Source organism: Bacillus rossius, chromosome 6 (genome assembly GCF_032445375.1).
Source record: "Bacillus rossius redtenbacheri isolate Brsri chromosome 6, Brsri_v3, whole genome shotgun sequence".
Lineage (NCBI taxonomy): Eukaryota > Metazoa > Arthropoda > Insecta > Phasmatodea > Bacillidae > Bacillus > Bacillus rossius.
This window is the reverse complement of record NC_086334.1, coordinates 33,401,808-33,422,609: the sequence shown is the minus strand read 5'-3', so window position 1 is coordinate 33,422,609 and position 20,802 is coordinate 33,401,808. Positions and strand designations below refer to the sequence as shown.

The following is a 20,802-nucleotide window of genomic DNA, read 5'->3' as shown; positions in this document are numbered from 1 at the left end:
GTGTAACTTAATTTTTTTTGACAGTAATAATTAATTTACCCATAGACCAAACATTCTTGGACAAGCATAAGCATAATGTCTACAAGGCTTCGTTAAAAACCACAGACATACCTGTCCATTCCAAGGCCCCTTTGTTGGTCACTGTAGCAACGAATTAAAGGAACTTATTTCTGCTGCATACGCAACGACATTTAAATGGTTTTATTGATTTTATAGTCTACTTACTTTACAACGCTTAGTTTGGTTTGATTAAAACGGGAAGAAGAAATTAGTAAGTAAACAGCAGCTTTATTTATGGAGATATTATCTAATTTATTGTACCGTGTAGCACCTATTGTTTGCAGACTACCTGCAGCTCCGTAAATTAGGATTCGAAATAACAAAATGTCTAGGGCTCTTGATTGCAAATCCGTTCATGTCCTACGAATACCGTCTTTAGATAATATTTATTTATTAATTAATTAATTTAGTAGTGTGTCCACTTTTCTGTATTATGCTGGAGGGCTTGGCAAGAGACGCCTTGCAAACTAACTTCTCGGAATTGAAGTACACTTACCAACAAACTTTACGAACCCCGAAAGCCAAGAGCCATTTTCTCTCTCCCTCCCTCTCTCTCCACATTGTTCCTTTTTTTTTTTCCATTGGATACATCATATGATTTATGTTTGTTTCTAAGTCTACGGTTATGCTCACGGCTTCTTCAGCTTGCTGGATGATCTTTGAGCTAGTTCATGATTTCATGTTTTTACGAAGCAATATTAAAAAAAAATCTACACTAATATTGTAAAGGGAGTTGGGTTTGTTTGTGTGTCCGTAGTAGGTATAGGTACTCGAAAACTGCCGGACCTCTGTCAGAAATGGTTTCACATTATTCCAGATGGACATAGACTAACTTTTATTATTTTTGTTAATGTGTTTCCGTGACACGTATCAATATTTATATATATATAAAACCGGAGAACTGACAATTGACTACTTTCTTGGCTTACAGTGATAAAAATAAAAATATGCTGGTTTATGTCGATCGCACGAGCCGTAAGAGCGCGGGGGCGTTAAAGGCGACACTGGCTCTCACATCACACGCCCCTTCGCCTCTACGCTTCAGGCACCGAACTGGCGTGCAGTCAGTCTTCGCTTTGGTAAGGTACCTCTGTGAGACTTGTAGCGGTGACATGGGCGTCACAACCGGGGGGGGGGGGGGGGTGGCACGTCCCCCCCCCCCAATAATAAAAGTCTTCAATTTCGTCCCCTCCAATAATATATTTAGTTTCGTAGTTTCTCTTGATGTTTAAATTAATGATTTTGTGTGGATATAGCACCAGCAGATATGTTAACTGTGTTTTTACAAATGTGTTCTCTGAAAATAGTTTTTGTAAAAATAAATTATATATTGCAACCAACTATAATTAGAAAATTTAGGAAAGAAAAATGCCTAAAAACCACCTTTTTGCACCTTCAAACCCCAAATTTTCCCGGGGGAGGACCCCCGGACCCCTGCTTTTTTTTTTTCCCCCCAAGGGAATGGATCTTCCTCAACAACTAAATCAATTGAAGTCCCCCCTCCCCCCCCCAAAAAAAAAATATCCTTCCGACGTCCATGGGTGACCCTATGGAATATCAAAGACAAAGTCTTCCAGCACGTCCCTATACAACTTACAACGCTGTGTGTGGAATTTTTCATACCTCGAAATGCCCGTGAAAACTTCCGTTTTAGAATTTTTCGCTGTCCAAAAATACACGTCATGGACGAAACTTGTGTAGGAACATGCAGTGGCTCTTAAATACTATTCGTTATCAGACATTTTCAAGGAATCATGAACGGTTTGTAAATAGTTTGTTAACACCTGCGGAGCGCTGCACGACATTTGGAGAATACCTAACGGGACATCTAGGAACCTTAATACGTCACTTGTTTAATGTCTTATTAACTAAGTACCTAATTGTTTTTATAAGGGATTAACATACTTTATAATATATCTACTTTTCACTTTATTTACTGCCTTAACAATGATGATTTGCCTGTGATTTCTGTCTCGTCGTCAGCCCACTGTTAAGTCAGTGCTGTAATATTTTGCTGACTAAATTTCCTTCCACGGATTTATCTGTGCTGTTATAAGCAATTAACATTTGATATCAACTGATTTTGGTACCTATATCCACGAGTTTATCTTTTAATCTTTGTTGCCAGTTATTGCGGTTACATGAAGCAATGGCTCGTGTGCATGAAGTTGTTGTAAGTCGATGCTGTTACAGGACGTGCCAGGCAGGGGCGTAGCCGGGGGGGGGGGGGTGATTAGGGGTTCCAACCCCCCTTCCCCTTTGCTCCAAATCTTTAATTAATTTCTTATTCATCACTCAAACAAATTTCATATTAAAATTAATAAAATTATTACCATTAATATATTTAAATTTAAGTACCGAAAACTGCTAAAATAGCACTATTTTACACCTTAAAATACAATTTTCCCGGGGGAGGACCCCCGGACCCCTCGCTTTAATACGAGGGGGGGGGGGCATGCTTCTTAACACCCCCCATACACAAATCCTGGGTACGCCACTGGTGCCAGATGCTAGGTCTGGCACGCGCTGGGCCTCCCGACCTCGAGGCACACGAGCCCCGCTCCTTGACCGCACAGTTCCGCAACACACGTGTGTTCTCTCCCGCGGCGAGTTCCGGCCGCTATCGGCAGGAAGCGATGGTGGCGCTCCGCGGCGGCATGAAGTACTACTTGCTTCTGTTCCCTCAGCCCGGACTCGACGCGTGCTTAGGAATAACACCAAGACCTCTGGGATCGTGGTAAACCCCTCCCCTTTTTTTTTTTTTTTTTTTTTTTTTTTTTTTAATCTGCAACACGAAACAACATCAAACAAACATGGGCTGCGCTAGTGACGTTTTCGGTGAGGTCATGACCCTCCAACTTTATTTGGCACAGCTTGTCGGTAGGTGTTGGAAGCGAAAATTCGACATTATGACAGGGCCTTTGAAGGTCGCGAAGTGATGATGGCGTATACTTGCTTAGATGATTTTTAGTAAATATCCGTTGAGAAAAGACTATGGAAGTCGTCGTCGTCGTCGTCGTTTTTTGTTGTTGTTTGTTGTTGTTGATGTTTGTTGTTGTTTTGTTGTTGGTGGTGGTCGTGGTCAGGGGCGTAACAACTAAATTTCCAAAAAGGAGGGGGGGGGGGCAATATACCTTTTTATAAAGAATCATCGATCCCCCCTATTGAAGCGGGGGGTCCGGGGGTCCTCCTCCGGGAAAAAATTTGTATTTCAAGGTGGAAAATGGTGCTATTTAAGCAGTTTTAATATCTAAAAATTTATTACTCAGCACTTTCTTTGCCCCCGTTTGCCCCCACTTCAAGGTTTCAGAGGGGGGGGGGATACCCTTGCCCCCCCTCCTGTAGTTGCGCCCCTGGTGGTGGTAATGATGATGATGAATGGCAACCCTGTGCCCGCAGCCGCGCCATGAGGTCCACCGCGTGGCTCGCCTCGACGCTCGTCGCCGCGGTGCTCCTGCTCCTGCACGTGACGGCGATGGCGGCCGAGGCGGCGGACGGCGGCCGCATCCTCTTCCAAGGACCTGAGCCCGCCGAGGGACAGCAGCGGGTGCTGACGAGGCCCGGCGAGGGTCAGTGCCCGTCACCCGCCCTTCCGTCACTCACGCCCGGACTATTCCACCCGCCCGTCCGTCACCAAGCTCTTAACTTTCGACGGACGGACGGACGGGTCGAATAACCTTCAAAATGTTAGCAAGATCACCCATTGCCGGCGTCATTTACTGTCTTATAAGGGTTTCAAGTAGGATAATTATTTGTTTAGCTGCTTCCATTAAATATTTTTAACACTGAAAATATTTTAACAAATAACATGGTGAAAAAAAATTTGAATTGAATTTAATTATTTATTAAGTGCTTAACTTTCATGGTGGTCTATATATAATTATATAAGATGAATTTCCACCAGTATTTAAGATTTTTGGTCTGTTGGCAGCATTAAAATGGAAAAAAGTATTTGACGGGCGTGCAAATGATTGTGAGTCCAGCTTTGCGGGAAGGGACAGGGTCTCGATGAGCGAGTGTTTCATCTCTTGCCAGAGCTGTGTAAACATGTAACCTCATGTGTTCTCATGCTGCAAATAATACACTTGTAATGCGAAAAACTCGGACATGAAATTCAACGTAGAATTCTTTACAAAAATCCCTTTCGGCGCAGCCAAGAAGCGTAGGTAGATTTATAAGTACCTATTTATTCTGAAAATATTTTGGAATCTTCTATAAACTTCTGGAAAATTTAAAGAAAATAATGTACATAAAATATTTATGTTTTCCAATATTACAAAATGATTGAATAAATATTCGCTCATTTTAAATGCAGCGAAAATATTACGAATATTTTTAACTCAATGTATCCAGCCTTGAATAGCTTAGAACGAATTTCATATTATATGCCAATTAAGGTAATTATTTCATTTTTTTTAACCTTTAAACACTATTTTTCATCCCTTGCACTAATAACATGGTGGTATAAATATTTGATTTGCACCAAGGTTAAATATATTAAGATGGTTTGAAAAAAAAATACCGAACAAATTTGACACTAAGAGAAAGGTTTGTATTTATTTTAAATTTCACCCCTGTTTTTACGGTAATAATTCATTTCATCAAAAATTGCTTCAGCCATTTATAGTATAGTATATCTAATATAAAAAAATGGTTATATTTAATTTAACCCTTGTTATTTCCAACCCTTACAGTAATTATTGTTGGTTGGATGAAAATTTATATTACCTAACAATAGTTTTAGCCAATATTTAGGAAGTTAAACAAAAATAAAATTGGATTCGATAGTGTACATGGTAGGGAAGTTTCATTTATTTTCTTATTCCAACCCCAGGTTTTTTTCAACCCCTTGGAATAATGGTTTGTATTATCAAAAATTGTTTCAGACAAAAGTTTTAGATAAAAATTATAAGATTTACAAACAATTTGAACTAATTTGATAGTGTGCCTACTAAGGGAGTTAAGAATTTTTTTGTTTTTCAACCCCTGTTTATTCCACCCCTTGCAGTCATGGTAGGTCGAATAAAAAATTATTTCAGACAAAGGTTGTAGATATTAATTCAAGGTATTAAATCAATTGTAATGAATTTGATAGTGTATATTGTATGGAAATTATGTATTTTTTAAAATATTCTACCCTTTTTTTAAACCCCCTGCAGCAATGGCTCATCTTATGAAAATTGTTTCAGACAAGTTTTAGATAAAAATTATAAGATTTAAAAACAATTTGAACTAATTTGATTGTGTCCTTACTGAGGTAGTTATAAATTTTTTTTTTACTTTCAACCCTTGTTTTTTTCCACCCCATGCAGTAATGGTTGGTCGTATGGAAAATTATTTCAGCAAAAAGTTTTTACACAATATTTATGCGATTTACAAACAATTCAAACAGATTTAATAGTGTACATAAAATGGGAATTCTGATTTGTTTGTCTTTCAACCACTCTAAATTTAATTTAATTTGATTTCGGTAGAGCAGAAAACGTTTGGTTAAAATATTTGACGTTTAGGAATTGTCCTTTGAGACCTCAAGGTTGGAGAGGGGGGGGGGGGTTATTGTACCCCCCCCCCTGTTGTTGCGCCCCTGCTTCTCGGTGCCGCGCGTGTTGACGCCGCGACTGTCGCACCCCGCAGGTGACAGGGAGCGAGGGGAGGACGACGACCCCGCCTCGCTGAGGAAGGTCGGCGACCACTACCAGCCCGGCTACTCGCTGGACTCGGCGTACGGCCAGTACTACGGCGACTCGCTGGGGGCCGCCACGTCTTCGGCCGACGCCTCCCAGGGGCTGGAGTTCAAGTACCACGACCACGAGCAGCTCACCAAGTTCCTGCGGACCACCTCCTCCAGGTTCCCCAACCTCACGGCGCTCTACTCCATCGGCAAGTCCGTGCAGGGTGAGTTCCACGGCAGCCCGCGGGTGGCTTCTATCACCGTCCTGGGGATCTTGGTTTATATCTCCCAGACCTTCTATACCACGGATGGCGAACCAGTGATCCGCTACAGAATAATTCCAGCACGCCAATAATTAAAGAATCTGTTTACTTGATGGCTAAAAGTAATAAAGTATGAGCCTAATATAAGATATTTAGCATCTAGTTTTGCAAAAGCAGATATCACTCTAACCTTTTCTTTTATTTAAATAAACTTAAAATAGTAAACATTTTGATCGCTGTGTAAATTTCAAGTTTGCAAATAACGAGTTTTTAAGTTAATAGCATACAGTTTTATTTTTATCCAATACTATTATCACTAAGTCAAGATTCTTTGATGAAACGTCATAGATATATAATTTTTTCTTCATAAAAAAAGGCACTTCACCAATTAAAATTCCCAATCCCTATTCTATACCTTTACTAACAGGCTCTATTCTGTAAGCGCCGCAAGTAAATACATTATTATTTCACATTGGAGACTACAACTAACTTAATATTTTCACCAGTTCATAAGTATTGACTTCAGCAAGTAGCGAAAGCTAAGTCCTGTGCCCTGTCGACCCAATATATTTAGCACGGAAACTTTATTGCAAGATGACGAGCTCTAACCCCCTTAAGTTTCAGACGTGTTTGTGTTGCATTACAGAATTAAATACTTCAGAAAGGGAATGTTACATGAATGTACTTGCTAGCCTTTGGTTGATGAGCTATTTAGCACCCTGAACAGTTTAGTCAGGATATCTTGATATAGTGCTTTCAGATCGTGCAATTATCAGGTATTGTATTTTTGTGCAAAGATATACACACAAAAAATAAAAACTGTAACAATACTTTATAATTTTATTTGCATTAAATTAATCTTCCACAAAGTAGACAGCCCTTGTATATCTGGGAAAAAAATGGAACCAGTTTCTTAGGTGTGTGTATATATATATATATATTTATTTATTTATTTATTTTCTCCCCATTTTGATTTTGTTATAAAGTGTTTGATATATTTAAAGTACAACTATGGTAGACTTGGCTTAAAGATTTTTTTTGTTTTGATTTAATTTTAAGATAGCTACTACAAAAAAAAATGTTGAAAAGGATGTTTACAGAATTTCATTTCCAAGGGGGATATAACTACTTTGCCCCCACTGTTTGCTTTCAAATTCTTTGAATTTTTTTGTCGGAATAAAAGATTTAGGATTTTGAGGGGATGCAGCCCCTATTCCCACCCCCCCTCTTTTTTTTCAGTGTACGTTCCTGTACATAAATAAACTGGTAGAAAGTTTTGAAGTTTCAAAGTTGTTTTTTTTTTTCACCTAGCATGCAGGTTTGTGAATAGGTTGATGTGCATGGTTTTCCTGACGCAGGTCGTGACTTGTGGGTGATGGTAGTGTCAGCGTCGCCCTACGAGCACATGATTGGCAAGCCTGATGTGAAGTACGTGGCGAACATGCACGGCAATGAGGCGGTGGGACGGGAGCTGATGCTGCACCTCATACAAGTGAGTGTCTGCATGCAGTGTCATGGGTTCTCTCTGCCCCTCTGGCCATAACCTTCTGGATGAGTAGAGGCAGGGGCGCAACAACAGGGGGGGGGCAAGGGTATTTGGCCTCCCCCTCCCCCTTCTGAAACCTTGAAGTGGGGGCAAACGGGGGCAAAGAAAGTGCTGTGTAATCAATTTTTAGATAATACAACTGCTTAAATAGCACCATTTTCCACCTTGAAATACAAATTTTCCCGGGGGAGAACCCCCGGACCCCCGCTTCAATAGGGGGGATCGATCATTCTTTATAAAAAGGTATATTGCCCCCCCTTTGGAAATTTAGTTGTTGCGCCCCTGAGTAGAGGCACAAATTTCTCGCAAAATAATTTGATTACTCTTTAGACCGTAATAAGACATTCTCTCGCTAGCGATTATTTCCTTATGATTGACGGGTTGTCTGTAAGAGAAAATGACTTGTTTGCTTCCGCACTGGAAGGCTAAGATTAGTGTGTTGACATTAAAAATGTAACTCAAATAAACTCAGCCAACCACGATACACAGAAAATGATAGTGCTTTAACACACAGCTGGTCTGTAAATATTTTTGCAAAAAGTTAATGTTTGATTTAGATCTAAAAATTTTCAGCTAGAGGTTCATCACGAAAAAATTATTTGGAAACATACATGCTGCTTAGGGTCTACAAAATGCATCCCTAGGCTGGTATACACCTGTAAAGTTATAGCTAAAAAATAATTTTATTGCAGTTTTTTTTTTTTTAATTTAAGATAGCTACTACAAAAATTAAAAAAATAACACTAAGCACCATAATAATTTTTTGTTAATAAAGTTGTAAAACTCTCTTGTAACTTGCCATTGTCGTTAAATTATTTCATTGAAATAACCCGGGTTAATTTTCCGTCTTAAATAGGCCTACTTTCTCTATCATTTGCAATAAAGAAAATTGTTCAGCTCCAAGTACATAACTGAAATGTCAGAATTAGGATTTTAAAGGACTAGACTTGTGCATTGTTAATATTATTATTAGGTACGTGTATATTTTAAAAAAGTTTTGTTTACATACTTAATTTATTGGTGAAACCTTTTAAATTTATACAGTGTACAGTGATTTTGCCACATTAATGTAGCGCTCTCTCAAACATATTGATGGCTTAGAATGAAAACCTTGTATCTCAATTTTTGGACGAAAATAGGTTTTTTATGTTTTTGGCTGGAAAACCTTGTATCTCACAAAATGTTTGGCTGAAAGAAATAAAATGTGCATCCTACTGCTTTCTATCGGGAAAAAAAGAAACCACGTATATCAGTAGCACGGTTTTTTTCTCTGCTGTAAAATTTGTATTTTATGAGATACAAGGTTTTCATTCTAAGCCATCGATATCAATTTAAAAAAAAACTTGTAAACATTAATTGCTGTCGTACGTAAATATTTGACATGTGATGATGTGTTGGTGATGAAACTCGTGACGACAGTGTGGCACGCACGCTGCTTGCAGTACCTGGTGACCAGCTACAGCACCGACCCGTACATCAAGTGGCTGCTGGACAACACCAGGATCCACATCCTGCCGTCCATGAACCCGGACGGCTTCGAGGTGGCCCGGGAGAGCCAGTGCGACGGCGGGCAGGGCCGGTGAGTGGCGGTCCAGCTGTGTCGCACGTCCGGCTTCGACACTTGCGGGAGCAAAGTCCAGCCATCCCCGTCTCGGTTCTCCCCTGGTTTACCGACTTTTTTTGACGTGACAACGTCTAATAAATCAATGAACGCCGGCTGCACGCACGAAAAAGTGTCCCGTTATGCATATTGTCTCGTTACGTTGTGTCCCGTTACACTCATTGTACGCTTGCGCCGCATCTATCTTCCACTCGATTGGCCTGTGAATCTACTATTATATTAAATAGGTTAAGGCGGGCTTTTCAAAAGTAGCTTTTAAATTTAGTACTTTTAACTAAAACTATTTTTGACGTGACAACGATTTTAATTAATGTGTGCAAATAAAAGTAAATCTATCAATTAAATTGTAGATTTCATTTCACTCCTTCTTTGTATCCATACAAAATAGTGATAATTCAATAAAATTGATTCAATTTTATTCATAAAAGTATGCAATCATTTCATCAATGTTTTGTTATGACGTCACGTTAAACTATCGTCCGTAAACCGACTTTACAGACAACCAGTTTCATCAATGTTTTGTTATGACGTTGTCACATTAAACTATCGTCCGTAAACCGACTTTACAGACAACCAATTTTTTTTTCCAGACAGTTGCTGTGATGTATTCCACTTTCCAGGGTGTCCACGAATACGTACCTTGTAACCAATTCCAGGACCTTTTTATATGACAGGATGATTTTTTTTATGTACATAATAAGCAAAATTTAAAAAAAAAATTTGAGAATGTAGTATGAATTAGTTCTAATATTTGCAGGAATGTACAGATTCTTAAGTTACAAAACTCAAACTTTTTCTGAGATGATTTCCACGTGATTTAAGTACGCGGTCTCAAGCCTGTTTAAATTAACATCAGTCTTTAAACTAAAATGAAGGATAAAATAACACACACAATGAAGGTTAAAAAAAAGGCTGCAGGGAATTAAAGTTTTAATGACTTCCAGCGACTTTCATAAACTGTAGACAACCTGGTTTCTTTGGCAAGACCAAGGCAAGTTCTTTCATTGGTTTCTCTAAGACGTTTTGCTTGTATCCATCAGAATGTTAAGCTTAGATTTATTTATGTATAGTTTACGTCTTACAGACAGCGAGGGATTATAGACGGACATACATTATATACTATTCAGAGAAACTCGGGAAGGAATCAGCCAGGCCTCGTGCAAGGAAGCATCTCAGCATTTGACTGTCGTAGCTTCAGGAAACCTTGAAAAAAACTGCAAATAGGATCGCCGGCCCACGATTTGAACCCAGGTGCTCTAGAATGCCAGGTCAACATTTTACAGTTTCGCCAACTTGCTCGGTTAGTGATCTGATATTGCTGCCAACAAAGACCTCACCGATGCAGTAACAGCTTCCTGGATGGTGCAAAACCATTGCATTGTGTAGACGTCCTAATAACGATGATAATGATAATGAAGGGTTACTTTCATCAAAAAATTGTTTTCTTCGTGGGTACTTTAGAACGTGTTACCGTACCGTTATAATGCGCAAGTACATGGAGCTTCCAAAACATAGCCAGAAGTGCATTCAGGACTCAAAAGTTGGGAAAGGACACATAATTACATAATTGTAGGTAATTGTAGTTGTAAATTTAAATTTGGAGTCAATTTTTATGAACTGTCAGATGAAACCTATGAGCTAACTAAATTGCAGTCAAAAATCTACACACATTTACATGAGTGTATCAAATGGAAAATAGTATGAAGACAGTACAAAAGAGATGTTCAAGTACTTTTTTCAGAAGAAGCACGAGGCCCAAACCATTCCCTGTCGTTGCACCTTTTAACTTTGTTCAAGCTGCAGGTCTCTTTTAGTGTTTGGGATCAAAAAAGCTCATAGATAAAGAGAAACAAAGAGATTGCAGTTTCAACTGGTCAGTCTTGTCACGTCAGCATTGTGGTGTTTGGAGTATATATATAGTTCCGCCAAACTATTGGCCTCCACTGCTGCATTCAAGGGCTGAAATATGTAGGATTCTGAGTTTCACAGTTTAAGATTTTTTAAATGTAAGTGTACTCCCACACTGAGAGCCCTTTTAATTCCAAGGGGGGCTCCCCCTTCCTTCCCCGAGGAATTTACGTCCATTGCTGCATTTGCAACTTGATTGTGGTTTGCTAGCCATTATCTTACATTCAGCTTACAATTCCAATGCACATTATTTTTTATAGGGCCTCTTGTCTCAAGTCTAGCACATAATGTTACATTTGTTCTAGCAGTACATATGAGGATTTTCATGTGGCTATGGCATTGACTATGGGTACGGGGAGTACACAAAAATTAATTTAAAAGTTGGACAATTCAACAGATATTTTTTTAGTTCCTTGTTTAGCATTCAATACTTACATTACCAGCTGAATAAAAATAAAGAAGATTATATTGGAAAACTTATGCAATCCCATGAATAAACACTTGCCTTCAGCAACAGCCTAAAATTGTCAGGACAAACAAATAATAAATGTACTCAATTTTTAAGAAACTCCTTTTTTGTGTGACTTACAGCACAGGAAAAAAATTGTACATCTTACAATTGAATTCACCAAATTTATTCATGATGTGGCACAAGAACCAGGGGTGACATATTAAGGTAAAATTTTGATAATCATAGATGCACCAGTATCTCAGCAAGTCACACATATATTTCAGAAATACAACAGCAGTTTACACGTCAAAGAAGCATCTCTTTCTACTTAAAAGAAAACTCGCTAAATAGGCTAAGTGCAAGGTCTACCAGTACAGCCTGTGTTCGAAACCCAATGGGCAGTACTGTAAAGGTAGTAAAATACTATGAGCTCATAAACTAGTATTACATTTCACATGATTCATGATTACAGCTTTGTTATTTGAATTCAAGTGCATTTCACAGTAAGAGGTAAATTTTTTCTTTAAGAGAAAATAAGGATCAAAAGAGAAATGCATCTTAGAATTGATAACATCTTAGATTTGAGTAATTTATGTATTTTATTACTTTAAACTGTTCCTATCAAAATAATAACATAAGTAAAAATTTAAATATATTTATGTCAAACTAACTTCAAAGTTCAAACATTGAATATTATTTATATTTTAGAAAAAACAAAACCAGGAAAAGATTACATTAGAAAAAAAATTGTACCTTCCATAAAATTCAATTTAACTACATTCTTGCACAATTGTATACATACTCGCATTATACATATGTACTAGGTATTTGGTTTTCAAAGTTATTTATAATCATTTTCTTTACTCTGACTTTTCACACTCAAAGAAGCTCATATATCAATAAAAAAAAATTTTTGAAACATCACCTTAAATTTGTTTTGATTGCGATAAAAGTAGCAGTAGACGTACAGTCTGTGAAATCTGTTTCTGGCACAGGTACAATGCCCGGGGTTTCGACTTGAATCGCAACTTTCCCGACTACTTCAAGCAGAACAACAAACGAGGACAACCCGAAACAGATGCAGTGAAAGAGTGGATATCCAAAATTCAGTTTGTGCTGTCTGGAGGATTGCACGGTGGTGCACTCGTTGCCAGTTATCCCTTTGATAACACGCCAAACTCCAGTAAGTATTAACTCCATCAAGAAGATGGTGCATTTATTAATTTAAATTATACCTACTTGTGAACCCATCCTTATACAGACTAGGATATTGTATATGATTTATAATTATACTATAAATTATAGACATTAAGACTACATCATCTCAGATTAAGAACAAGTAACAGCCAAAATCTGTTAAACCTTATACTAAAGAAGGAAAAGTAAATTTATATTTAAATAATTAAATGTGACAATATAACCAAGTCGGTGCAGTATTAGGGAAAAAAATGCAATTCTTCTAGTGCGGCTTAGCACAAAAATGAGTTAATTGACAGCTGTGCACATACATAAATACTTTAAAGTAAGTTTTATCCTTTAAAAGAAAAATTTAAATGTTCACCTTTAAAATAAATTTTATATCTTTTGAATCAACTATTTGTTATAAAATCTGTTCCTACAAGTCTAAAGTTGCAAAACAAGAGCTTAATTTGTTTTTGTTTTTTTTTTTGTAAAAAAAAAAAATATCGAAGTCAAAAAAAGTAATATAAAAATTTTCTTTGTTTTTAATTTCCAAAAACGCTTTGTAGTGGTATGTTGAAACAATTATCTTAAAAATATAAAAACCAAATTGTAAATATGCTGTGGATTCTATCTTTGTGCTCCCTACAAGGAATGTGCAGGTCTTCACCCCTATGCAAAGGTGAGGTTTTAAAAATACAAGTTCAGATAACTAGCAATTAAATTTATTTATAAAAATATCATAACAAATTATATATACCATACAGCAGTTTTCATCAAGTTAAAAAAATTCTAAATAAAACTTTAAAAAAAAAAAGGTAAAGCACATACATATTTGTTATTACAATGAAACACGTTTGTAAAAAAAATTCACTAAAGAAATTCTCCTGCATTATAAAAATTAGTAATTATTAACATGGCCTTTGTAAACATAAGTAGTCCCACCCTTATAAAAAAAAATATTTTGCTAGTAGGCATACATGTTTTTTTTTTTTATATAAATTTCTTGACAGCATTTTACTGTACGTAATTAGTTTATTGTATTTTTTTATAAGTGATTAAATTAGTTTTGAATATAACACTTGACATTAAAAATTAATACATACCGGTATTCATGTACATCCATTTATATGAAACAACTGATGAAATATAACAAAATAATTAAATAATACAGCTGAACACAAAATAATATTTATTTTTTTTAAAGAAAGTTGATGACTTTATATTACAAGGACATGAAAAGTATGAGAGCAAGATGAATGTTCGAAAAGTGACAAGTCGTCATGCCTGTGTCAGTTCTGTGATTGTGTTTGTGCGTTGCGCCTGCGGGCCCAGTATTCCACAGCTACTCCTCCGCCCCGTCGCTGACGCCGGACGACGACGTGTTCAAGCACCTGGCGCTCACCTACTCCAGCAACCACCCGGTGATGAAGCGCGGCGTGGCCTGCAAGGCGGGGACCCCGGCCTTCAACCAGGGGATCACCAACGGAGCGGAGTGGTACCCCCTCATAGGTACCTAGCCCCGCATCCCTCTGTGCTGGTGCTTGCTTTCGTCTCGTCGCAAATTAAACCGCTCGGCGCAACAGGCTTTAGAGGGGAATGGCCGAGGGAGGGGAAGACCAGGCCTACATTTCCCACCACCGCAATGTCTTAAATGTGGTAAACACACACACACACATATTTTAGCAAAACTTTAATAGAGGGAGGGTGTCTACAAATATCTAGCGAAACAATTTTAGGAAATTTAAAAAAATTTTCTTAAACTATTTATATCACAGGGTTAAAAAGAGGCCACGCAGAAAGCTACGCTGTGTTCGCGATGTTCGCTATGTTCGCTGTGCTAGGTGGTCAGGCAGATCCAGCCTAGTTCGCGATGTCTGAGAGACGCATGCCGTGGGATTCGAGTGCTGATTCCATTAAAATAATCTGGGGTTACGGGTTCATGAAGTAAATTTAAAAAGAAAATAATTGGGAGAATTTCATCATTTGATGAAGCAGTTGCACGAGGATGAAGCGAAATTTATGGATTTCTTCAGGATAAATACAACTCAGTTTGATAGCATTTTATTTCTCATGAAGAATAAAACTGAGGAGAATAATCTAAATTAAAGGGGAAGCATTTTATCAGAAGAATGATTGGCAGTATGCTTGAGGTCAGTAAACAATGATTTCATCATATAATTCTTTAATGATAAATCGTCAAAAAGAAGTAAAAGGAAAATTAAGAACAAATGCAATTTACACTAATAATCATTATTTTGTAACACTTAGCATTAGTGAACCTCCCTTGAAATCAAATTCCAGGCATTATCCCAGATATCCTGCTCTCTATATTCTTCTGTTGATTTATTCCATTAACATGGATATTTTCGTACTTCTTCAATGAACTGTTATGTCACATAATACTAATTTAAAGCAAATGTAGAAGTACAGCACAATTCTGTGGATGTTTTTGATTATCTGCGCATGCGTGAAGTCAGCGACTTTTTATAAATATAGCAGAGAACCAACACCCAGAGATGTCGCCATAATGCAAACATAGCAGATATAGCGAACACAGTTATGTGTAACCAGTGACACCTGAGATGCAGCTGGCTATCTTTTACTCATGTAGCGAACATCACAAACACAGCGAGCATAGTGCTCTTGTGTGGACGAAGCTTTAGTTTATATGCATTGTGAGCAAAATTAAACATAATACTAAATAGATCTGCTATGCACAATAATTTTTAAGCTAGAAAAAAAACTTTTTCACAGATAATGCACACATTATTTAAGTTATTACGTAGTCTTAAACTATTTGTAGACTATTTAATGTATGACAATAAACTGAAGTGGGACGTCAGAAAATGCAAGTTAGAACAAGGCTTCTGTTTATTTCTGGTCTTTTTTATGACTTTTGTGACCAGTATTTCATACGCTACTTTTGCGTGACATTCATGACCTGTAGACTCTGTGTGCAGCTGTGGTACAGGTATGTTACAATTATAATGCTACAGAAAAGTTATTTCTTACTTGTGTAACTTTTTGTAGCTACGATTTCTCGTATTGAAAGTTACACATACGTAAATACATATAGTTTACCACTTTTATGTTAATATCACAAATTCATTTGGTTTTCGTCACAAAATATTTTTTTTATTTTAGTAAAAATACACCTCAAATTTGTTAAAGTTTATTAATTGTGTAAAATATTTTTAAATAAAGTTACAGTGAATTTATAATTCACATTGAAAACATATAATTTTTAATGTGATCATAAATACACATGGGCACAATAATTGCAGATCACTTGCCTGTTTGTAATAAAAATTTCAATGTAGGGTCTTTCTTCAGTAGGTAATAATTTTAAAATATTGGTTATGCAATGAATGTTTCTCTCCAGGTGGGATGCAGGACTTCAACTATGTGTGGTACGGCTGCATGGAGATCACGCTAGAGCTGTCATGCTGCAAGTACCCCCCTGCCGCAGAACTGCCCAAGTTTTGGGAAGAGAACAGGATGGTATGCCTCACACATGCGACACTTGTGGTGAAATGACAGCTGTCGTGCTGCACACAGATTGTTGTACGCAGCTTGGAAAAGTTGGCTCCCGCACAGATGCGTAATGAAATGCTTACTAATCTTTTAGCGTGCTCTGCAGCCATGGCTGCTTTTTGTAGCATTGCCATAGTATAATGCGAGTCATTGTGGCACAGGTGTTAGTTCTTCAATGCAATTCTGTATTTTTATAAAGATTTATGCCATGTCCAAGAAAATTGCATACATTTATGACATTTCTCAGAACCAAATGACCCTTTCACAATTGTGGAAATTTAAAGGAGTGTAAAACGAGTGCTCTTTAAATGTTAACTGTTATTCCATCAACCTCTTTATATGTGTAGCCGAGATGAAGGAAATTAAGATTAATTTCTTCCAAATGGGGTATTTTTTCCAACAGCCACAGCCACAGGTACATAACATTGTAACTGGACTTAGTTCGCCCAGCTAAACTAAAGCTTTGTTTAAACTTAGGCTCTAGCCAAATGCTTTAGAAATATTTTTGAAAGAGTTACAATGTTATGGGTCGATAAAAAACAAATTAACATAAAACAAAAATTGTCAAATTTGGTTTTAGGCTGGATTTTCTCTGAAGTATGAATTTTAGAAAGTTTTGAAAAAATAATGGTTACTAAGAACGCATTGCAAATTTAGTATGTGAAATTATACTCATGATATACGCAGCTTTCAAATAACTTAACTAAAAATTTTCCAAACTATTGGTATACAGAATTAAAAAAAAAAATTGCAAAGAGTTCACCATGTTTATGTCTACAGCATTGCTGGTTGATTGGGTTACTAAGAATCTTCAGATATCACCAATAATATTAAGCTGTGAAAATAAGAGGTTTGTATTTATGCAACGAGGTAATTGTAGAGTTTAACATCACATTATGCCCCTTGAGGTTTGATGCAACAGTACTTATAACGGGCTGTGAACTCTTGGGTATGAAGTGGGTGCTGGGATTCGTGCCACCCTTGCATGGTCCCACAAGTGTGACAGCTACACCTACACTCAATGAACAATGATGAATCCTGAAGGTTAGGGCTGCAACTGCATTGGAGCAACAGCGTCACCTGCCGTACCTTCAAAGAGACAGACACTCGATGGAAAACGGCAGTGTGTGTCTACGCATCGATACTGCCAATCAACATGTCACGCAACATGGTTGCTCTGATGTAACTAGGCTTTACTGTCACTTACCGCCAGCCTAACTACTCCTGGAGGTCACATATTCTTGCAGCAAAGGAAAATTTAACTTCTGCAATCAAATCATGGGGCTGAACATAGTCCACTAAGACAGACACGCAGGACTCTACATAAGGTTTAGTATAAGGTTATTAAAAGAGAATACGCATAACTCAGGGGAGGGGTATTGTAAGGAACATTCTGGCATTTGCCTGGAGCGTTTTGGAAGAACCTTGGAAAACTGAACGTGGGATGTATGGACCAGAACTTGAATTATGGGTTCTCCAGGAAGGAATTGCAGTTGAGTAGTTGATCACAGTGCATGAATAGGGACAAGATTATATGGTAAGTTGCGATGAAACTGAAATGACACCGAAAAGCATGCCAATACACTTTAGAACACCAAGATGCGAGTTATATCAGGGAATTAAAAGCAGCATTTGACCAAAATTTAATTCAAATCACAAAAAAAATGTAAACTTTTAATGTTTGAAATTCAAGGAATGTTATTATTTCCAGGGGGAAAAAAGGTAGCCTGATCAGTGCATAGATCAGAAGAATTAATTTAATATGTTCTATTGTGCCACTCTTATTGAATCACTTTTAAATTACCAATGCTCACTAATTTATTTTAAATTATTATTTTCTTGTAAAAATGCAGTAAACAAATAAACTATTTTAATTGAGTAAATATAACAAAACAGAATTTATAAAAGTAAAAACAACACCGGAGTCTTCTGTTTCAAAAGCAAAATTGAACTAAACTAAAACTATAAAGTGCTGTCTCTATGTGTGACTGGTGTTTGGCAGCCGCTGGTGAAGTTCCTGGCAGAAGCTCACCGCGGGGTCCAGGGTTTCGTGATGGACGAGAACGGCAACCCCGTCGAGAAGGCCTCCCTCAAGGTGAAAGGGCGGGACGTCGGCTTCCAGTCCACCAAGTACGGAGAGTTCTGGAGGATCCTCCTGCCGGGCGTCTACAAGCTGGAGGTGAGCGAGGGCTGACTCTCGCCTCTTATCTGCATTGTGTTCAACAACTTTTAACACCACCAAACTATGTGCTACTTAACATTCCTCACTGAACTTTTATCCCATTGTATGTAATTTAATTTTTCAAAAGTTTCAGCTATTCATTCTCACTCCTGTCGTAACTGTGCTACGTGGTTACAAAGCTGGAAATTCTTTTATTTCAGTTACACATTACAATATAATTCTGGGAATAGTATGCATTAAAATACAACACGAGCAAACATATTTAAGAATACGGAAATTTTCTGTTCCTCAAACTTAGGAGCGGAGACAGACACTGAAACGCTGCACTTGTATTAAGCACAAAAATTCTTCAACATAACTTCAAGAAGTGTAGAATTTTGGATAATTTTAAAGCTTTTCAACAAGGATACTATCTGAGCAGACTCTGCCAATGCCAATTTTATTGAATGGTGAAACATTTCTTATGCATGTGTAACCTGCAGTTGGAAACCAAATTAAGAATGTTAATATTGACTTGACTAAATCAGTTTATCATGTTTAAACACTGCCCTTGGGAGCTGTATTGGAAAGCTTATTGAGGGCTTAAAACATCATTATTTTCACTGATGAATATTATATTCCTTCATTTAGACATCACATTTTTATATATATATACCTTTACACTACATTTTATAAGCAGTAAATATATTCACATTGAATGGTTAAAAATGTAATTGAATACAGAAACAAGTAAATAGATAAAACAGTAATACCGTTCAATGAAGAAATTAAAAAAAAAAAAAAAATACAAAATAATTTGTTACTTTTTATTAGTCATTTAGGAATAACATTTTATTACTTTTAGTTCAAATACTTCTGTTAGTTGCATTAGTAAAAGTACTTCATCAAAAGAGTTGAAATACTTGAAGCCTCAAGTCGATTGAGCTATAGTCTTTATGTATCGTTATATAATCTTAGTTTTTAAAGTTCTGGAATGTTGTATGTAGTAATGCATCTGTATTTTCATATTCTCTGCAGTCATAATGAGTCACGGATCTTGGTGACTGTGAGGGCTTGTACGCGTGGAACCGGACCGTGTGTGTGTTTGCGCGCAGGTGTACGCGGACGGCTACGTTCCCCGGGAGATGGACTTCATGGTGGTGGACCAGCACCCGACGCTCCTCAACGTGACGCTGCACCCCACCAAGGTAGGTCCCGGCCGCCGGGTCGAGACCGGGCCGTGGCGCCGGCCCCCGTGGGGGGGCGAGCCCGCCCGGCCGACGACTTTCGTGGCCCGTGGTGGCGGTGGTGGTGGCGGCGGCGGTGCGGGGATGGTCGGTGGTGGGAACGGCGGCGAGCGCGGGGAGATGGGCTGCCCTGACGGCAGCGACGAGGGCGGGGGCCAGCTGCCGGGACACGAAGGCGGCGGCGCCGGACCCCACCACCGGCTGGAACCCTACGCGTTCTTCGACCCGCGCGCGCACGCCCCGGGCGGCAGCTCCCACGGCTCACGGCACGCGCGGGATTCGGACGGGAGCGCGTTCCAGGCCGTGCTCCAACTCGTCTCCGCGACTGTGCTTGCGTGCTGGAACAGTTAACTGCTGAACGACAGACATGCCAAACCCTTGTTTCCAGGGCTTCATGGTAACATGAACACTAGACCAAAACAATAACGTGTGCATGGACTCATTATGAATGTGAACCCACAAATAAATCACACATGTCCATTACCAACTAGCAGTTTATGCTATTTCCACAACAAAAAAAAAATATTTTGAATAAAGGCTTAAAGTACAATTAATTTTTAACATGCAATAATATAAAATGACAGCAGGAAAATTGAGAAATGACTTTACTAAAAACATATCTGAAACATTTAAGTAAGGTATTGTTATTTAATCAGATGAATGTTTAACTCACAATGTAGTACCTACTCCACACTATATGATTTGCGTAAAACGTTTTACAGTGAAAACATTTGAGCTTTGTCTTCTAATGCACTAACATTTAGCCCAGTGTATAATAAATTGTGTCATGATATATGCTTCTCAGGGGAGCTTTTATAACTTACACTACTTATTTTTGTAATTATTTGATAGCATTCTTTCAAATAAAAAACTAAACATATGAGCTTAAACCTTTAAACACAAGGCTTGGTTGATCTGATATGATAAAAGCTACATAAAAAAATAACTGAATACAAAACTTATTCTATATAATTATAATTCCCACAGGCCTCGTTACCTCAAGGTGAAGTCTGTACTCATCTTCAAAGTGGATGCTTACCCCTGCAGTACTTATTTTTACCTTAAGTCTGCCTGTGTAATGTGGGGAAAAAAGTCTTACAATATCAATGAGGATTAGGTAAAAGCTGAATTTTGGGCAGTTGTTAGACTAAAATCTTT

At 37.9% G+C, this 20,802-nt stretch overlaps 1 protein-coding gene across 3 annotated transcripts in view; it reads left to right on the top strand.

The window, feature by feature from the left end:
• LOC134533011 (carboxypeptidase M-like) overlaps window positions 1–20,802 on the top strand; it is a 76,274-nt gene that overhangs the window by 43,311 nt on the left and 12,161 nt on the right. For 2 of the 3 annotated variants that reach the window (XR_010075231.1, XM_063370138.1), the window contains exons 2-10: window positions 3,460–3,629; window positions 5,695–5,955; window positions 7,353–7,486; window positions 8,983–9,119; window positions 12,516–12,704; window positions 14,030–14,211; window positions 16,085–16,203; window positions 18,239–18,415; window positions 19,513–19,605. Coding sequence is in view for 2 of the 3 variants with exons in the window: in XM_063370138.1 (XP_063226208.1) it covers window positions 3,467–3,629; window positions 5,695–5,955; window positions 7,353–7,486; window positions 8,983–9,119; window positions 12,516–12,704; window positions 14,030–14,211; window positions 16,085–16,203; window positions 18,239–18,415; window positions 19,513–19,605 (1,455 nt within the window). In the remaining variant the exon portion in view is untranslated. The remainder of the gene's footprint in view (window positions 1–3,459; window positions 3,630–5,694; window positions 5,956–7,352; window positions 7,487–8,982; window positions 9,120–12,515; window positions 12,705–14,029; window positions 14,212–16,084; window positions 16,204–18,238; window positions 18,416–19,512; window positions 19,606–20,802) is intronic. The other variant, XM_063370139.1, reaches the window with a different exon arrangement.